The sequence below is a fragment of the Amphimedon queenslandica genome, unplaced genomic scaffold (assembly GCF_000090795.2).
Source record: "Amphimedon queenslandica unplaced genomic scaffold, v1.1 AMPQUscaffold_10275_Cont17260, whole genome shotgun sequence".
In the NCBI taxonomy this organism is placed as follows: Eukaryota; Metazoa; Porifera; class Demospongiae; order Haplosclerida; family Niphatidae; genus Amphimedon; species Amphimedon queenslandica.
Window position 1 is genome coordinate 1 of NW_003549454.1, and position 6,049 is coordinate 6,049.

Consider the following 6,049-nt stretch of genomic DNA (forward strand, 5'->3'; position numbering starts at 1 on the left):
AAAATTATAATATGCCATGTAAAAGTAAAAAAAGTGGTACTGTAAGGATAGTTCAAATAATTAAATGATAATATCATTGTTGATATTTTGTGCCTTGTTCTTCAGGGAGCTCCACCAGTTTTTCATGATAACCTCCCTCCTTTGCTTTCCTCCTCTCTTCCTCCACCATATCAAGAATCATGTCAGTATGAACTTTCTGAAGATACTTCACTACTGATGAATCAGGATTCATCAACTGAGCTACTTCAATATCATGTGGACGAGGTTTTAGCCTGAATACATTGACTAGATATCGAACGAGCTCTAAATTAGAGCTCTTACTAGCAAAATAAAGAAGAGTTTGTAGCTCTTTGGTTTCAGTGTATGCATTACATCTTAGATTTGTTAAGAAATAGCGAACTAACTCGATGCTACCAGATTCACATGCTGCATGAACTGCTGTATAGCCATTATAATCAGGATCATCAGGAGAACAGGAGTAGGTTTCTATGAGATAAATTGCCATATTCATCCTACCAGAACTGCAAGCATAATGAAGTGGAGTACGACCAATCTTGTTATAAGGGATTGCAGTAGAGTGAATGTATTGCTTCAAATATCGATACATTTCAACATGGCCTCTTCCAGCTAGCAAGTGCAGACATGAAGTACCATCTATATCTTTAGACTCAGGATCTAGTTTGTACTTTTCAATGAGACCCTTTACTATCTCAGTATTCCTACTTTTACACGCTGCATAAAGTAAACTACGATGTTTATCATCCATTACATGAACACCATCGGGATAAACATTGCAAAAAAATCGAAAGACATCAAGATGACCATTACTGCAGGCTGTATGAAACACAGTGCACCCTTCATTATCACAAGTGGCAAAAAGCTCACTCCGGAGAGAGCCAGTGACTGAAACAAGCAAAGCTTCTGCAGCATCATTACTACCAACAGCAGCTATCAAGTGTAATGGTGTCTCTCCTTTTTTGTTAGCAATTAAGAAATAACTGCTGGAGTGGAAAGATTTTACTAACAGAGATACAATGTCCTTTTTTCCTTTTTCACAAGCAAGATGAAGGGGAGTGTTGCCATCATGGTCTTGTACATTAAAATGAAGGTTAGTAGTGTGCAAGTCTTGAGGACTGTCTAATGAATATTTGACTTCACGAAGCCAATCAACAGTCACCAAAGGAATTGACTTGTTTAGTATATACTCGATTATTTCAAATTGATCAGCCAGTATAGCAATGTGAAGTGGTGTACGCTCTTGATGATCAGTTCCATTAAGGTCACAATAATTATTATCAACGAGATACTTCAATACAGTTAAGCAACCATAATTTGCTGATAAATGAGCTGACTTAAAACCTGCATCACTAGAAGTAGACAGATTGCAATTTTTACTAATAAGATACTGAATAACCTTTAATTGATCGTATGATACTGAAATAAGGAATGGAGTGTAACCGTGAACACTTTCAGGCAGTTCAAGCAGTGATGGTGAATGTTCTATAATGTACTGGACAGAGTCTAACTTTCCATTACTACATACTATATGAATAGGCGCCATTCCATTATCATTAACAGCACACAGATCTAACTGATGATTCTCAACCAGGTGCTTGAGCATTGGAAAAGATTCCTTGAAAATACATATGCAGGTTTTGTGAAGAACCGTAGATCCATCTAAAGTGGTAGCTGCTACATTACACTGAGGGAGACTAGTGAGATAAAGAACAACAGGGAGATGACCACCTTCACATGCCAAATGAAGACTTGTACTACCATTGGTAGTAGTGGCATTAACATCACACTGATACTTGTCAATCAGATGCTTCAGAAATTTTAATGCACCGATATAAGCAGCTAAATGTGCTAAAGTGTATTTGTCTCTGCTGCTGTGGTTGGCAATATCCACACCATACTGCTGACTGTACCATTCCAGTATATCTATGGAATCACTTTCTGCTGCTACGTGTAATGGTGTAAAGCCATACTTATCAGCAGCAAAAGGATTGAGCTTGTATTGCTGTACAAGTAACTGAACTAGATTAAGATTATTTGAGGAACAGGCAAGAGAGACACAACTTTTACCACGTTTATTGGTAGCTGTGACATCACACTTCATATCATCTATTAAAAATGTGACTAGTCGGGCATTACCACTCTGGCAAGCAACATGTAGTGGTAAATTACCCATGTCATCAGTAGCATGCAGCAACTTATTGCATTTAGGATACTGGCTGATGACATGCTTTACAAAATGGGAGTTCCCGTTTGTGGATGAATAATGAAAAACACTACAACCTTTTGTATCTTTTTGATTAAGGTTGCATTTGCAAGACTTGACAAAGTAATCCAGTATAAAAATAGCACCAGATTGAGCAGCATCATGAATTGGAAGTCTACCATCTTTGGCTGCTCGTTGCGGATCCAAATGATGGGTAACTACTAATTCTTGAACAAGGTGCAAATTGAGAGTACGGGAAGCATAATGTAAAGCAGTGAGGCCATTCTTATCGACTGCAGTAGGAGACAAACCTTGTTCAGTAATAAGATACTGAACTAAATTAAAATTACCACTACTTGCAGCATGATGTACTAATGTGCGTCCTTTATTATCTGTTTTATTAACATCACAATGCTGTACCTCAATGAGATATTGAGTGACATCAATATGGCCATTACGACAAGAATGGTGAAGATTTGTCATACCATTGAGATCAGTGATATTAGGATCACTGTTATGACAAGTAATGAGATAATCAACAGCATTAATGCTACCTGATGAGCAGGAGTACATCAATGGTGTTTGACCAGCAGGATCAGGCAGGTTAGCATCAAGATTATACTGAGATATGATGTAGTTTAGCATTGTAGTAGAACCTGATGAGGCAGCTTTGTGTACTGGAGATTGATAATCACTATTTAATGAAGAAATGATACCATATTCTTGCAATACTTTAACAAGCAATGTATTACCACTCCCAGATGCTGAATAAAGTAATGAATCATTATATGTAGTGACATTGATGTCAAAGTTAGGGTAGGTGCTAGCTTTTTTGAGAAAAGAAGAGAGCAAATGCAATCGTTGTTTGCTTTTGAAAAAATCGACATTTCTTTTTACGCTAGTAGTATTAATAACAGTAACAATTGGTGCATCATGTGGTGAAACAAGTTTACAATACACATTTCCACCTTTAATGCTACTGCCTGCATTAGATGCATAATGTAGATACGACTTATTTGGATTAGCAATTAGTTGAGTAGATCTATTCATAATAAAATTAGCAATATCTGATGAAGCAAACATTGAAGCAGTATGAAGTGGAGTTCTTCCATATCGATCTCTTGAATCAATGGCTATCCGATATTGAGATAATAGGTACTTAAAAAGTTCCAAATTATCATTCGCAGATTGACAGGTATAATGTAATATATTGGTGTCCAAACTACTTTTACCATTTGGTGAAAAAAGACCTAACTCTTGAAGTTTGTGGACTAAAGCTACCTGTCCGCTCATACAGGCTAAAAGTGATAAGGATGCATCTGCAAAATTAACCTGAGACGTGTTGCAATTACAATTAACAAAAAATTCCACCAGATCAGAATGACCACCAATTGCTGCGTACAGTAATGCTGTGACATTGCTTTCATCTGGTTGATCAGGAGGAACGCGACATGTGTCTATCAAATATTGAACTATTGATATGTGACCTTTATAAGATGCCATGTGCAGTATGGATACACTATTATGATCAGACGCATTAGGATCACAGCCATACTGATGGATGAGTAGTTGAAGGAGCTCAAGGTGCCCACCATATGATGCAGAGTGCAATGGAGTCCATCCATGAAGACTAGACTGACTGAAAGTATCATATTTAAATGTGTCAATAAGCCATTGAACTTCATTTTCTAATCCTCTCCAGCATGCATCATGTAGTGGAGTGCTGGTATTCTCATACAATAGTGGATCGCAAATATCTAAAACAAAAGTAATGTAATTGAAATTTAGGAAAATTTTTGAAAGTTCAAAATAATCATAAGCACTGGCGGTTTTTAAGGGGGGGCCTGGAGGGCACAGGCCCACCTGTTGGCAAAATTCTAATTAAAGCACTGGTATTTTTAGTGTAAATGCCTCCCAAGCCATTCTTGACTAACTCTTCTCTACATTATAGTGCCCTTTCCTGTATATAGTGCTCCCTCTGTTTCATTGACCTGGTACCGCCACTGATCATAAGTCATAATTCAACATCAAACTTTTGGTTTTTATGCTAGCTACTTACCAATTTTAGTCAATAAATGCTTAATTTCTTGAGACACCATGAGCTATTAAATAAAAAATCAGATTAGATCTACTTCTTAATTTTGTATGTCACATACCTCCTTCAAATCATACACATATTTGTCACAAGTAATCTCAGCGATGCCAATACTAGCTAACTGCTTCTGTAGCTTTTCAGTGAGAGGAAACAGCAAAAGATAAAGATACTCAGGAATAAGATAATGCAAGTGAAGAGAGCCAATGGTTACAAATGAGAAATATAACCTCATCTCTGGAATATCCAGCTCTTGTGGTATTGCTCTCTGAAAGAAAAAAAGGTCTGCTAGTGTGTAGTCCTCTCGCTCAACTTTAGCAATCATGACTCGTGTACCAGGAGGAGCATCCATTATACCAAACTGTACAGCATCAACATCTTTTAGTAAACCACCACTGTTAATGAAATAGTCCTTTAACTTGTCTTCATACATTGACCACATTCTTTTTAGCGACTTTTTCTTCCTCAGAAAAACAGAAACGAGTCGAACAATTATTTCATAGTTGAACCACGATATGTATTTATCTTGCAAGATTGTAAAAAGATCTTCAACACTTTTACAGTTACAGAACTCTTCCCTAACTGCTTGCACTACAACTTGGCTATTTTTTGGGGGGCCCAATAAAGAAACTATGTGACTTTTGAGATACTCAATAATTTGAAGAAGGAGCTTTGGCTTGAATGATACTTTTGTTACTCGAATAGCTTCAGCAAACTCTTTCTGGAGATTATATATTTTATTTAGAAGTGAAAAATTTCTTTCAGAAGCAACGTAAATTGAGGTGCCTAAAAATTAAAATAATCAAATAAATACACCTAACCAAAAATAGTAATAATAAAGACATGAGTGTCATAATAAATATTACAGAAATTTCTTATAGCATTTGAACTAAAGTCATTGGCCAAATTTTGCCAAAAATGACTAGGAAAGAATTCTTCATTTTAATAATTTTTCTAATACATATACATGTTGTTATGTTGTGTAGCAAGTTTGAGCTGATTCCAATCAAAATCAGATTTTTTTACAAATTTCTATAGTTATTAAAAAATTTTGTCAAAATAACTGGGAGAAAATCCTCCATTTTAATAATTTTAGCCAGATTATAACTTTACCAAAATGGATTGTACCTTTTGAAGCGGTTGATTTTATAGGAGAAACATCTTCAGTCGCACCCTCAGCAACTGGTAGCAAGTGGTTAAGAGATATTTCTTGTGCTAGTGCTGGGTTGCCTCCTCCTTCTCTAACAGCTACACACATGATCCTCCAACATGGAGGACCATGAGTCTCATAGTCGTAGTTTTTTCTCAGCCAATACTCAAGAATCTGCTGTAGACAAGAGAGAGGGTTTCCCCGATGGGTAGCTTCTATACTGTTGATGTCATTCATTCGCAGTCTCAGTGATATAGCCATTGACTTCCAGTGAACACTAAGAGACTTGACCTTATCATAAACATCATAGTAATCACTGATGCCTGGAGTAAAGAAAGTGATGTTATCATAATTGAGAGCAATGGATATAGTAAGCTGTAATACTGAACAGGTGCAGCTGTTTTGTTTGATACTACATTGCAGTTTACACTTTAAAATGTTTTCACTTTCACATCTTTAAAAGTAAATTCTAAGGCATCTTTTTTACTAATGGTATATGTAGTACATTATTAACATAGCCCAGCTTTGCTTAGGTGAGGACTAGATACTACTGTTGTGTGTCTGTCATTCATATATATGATGTAAT

At 36.3% G+C, this 6,049-nt stretch overlaps 2 protein-coding genes across 2 annotated transcripts; both read right to left on the bottom strand.

Moving 5' to 3' along the window:
• Window positions 1–2,929, bottom strand: LOC109590269 (ankyrin-3-like). Its single transcript, XM_020006192.1, has one exon. The coding sequence runs from the start codon at window positions 2,864–2,866 to the stop codon at window positions 74–76; it is 2,793 nt and encodes a 930-aa protein (XP_019861751.1). The 5' UTR covers window positions 2,867–2,929; the 3' UTR covers window positions 1–73.
• On the bottom strand, window positions 2,920–5,786 carry LOC109590268 (uncharacterized; the record flags this gene model as incomplete). Its single annotated transcript, XM_020006191.1, has 5 exons — window positions 2,920–2,985; window positions 3,050–3,978; window positions 4,281–4,323; window positions 4,378–5,099; window positions 5,442–5,786. Coding segments are annotated over 5 exons (2,105 nt in total), but the record flags the coding sequence as incomplete, so codon positions are not given.
• Between the last annotated feature and the right edge of the window lie 263 nt (window positions 5,787–6,049).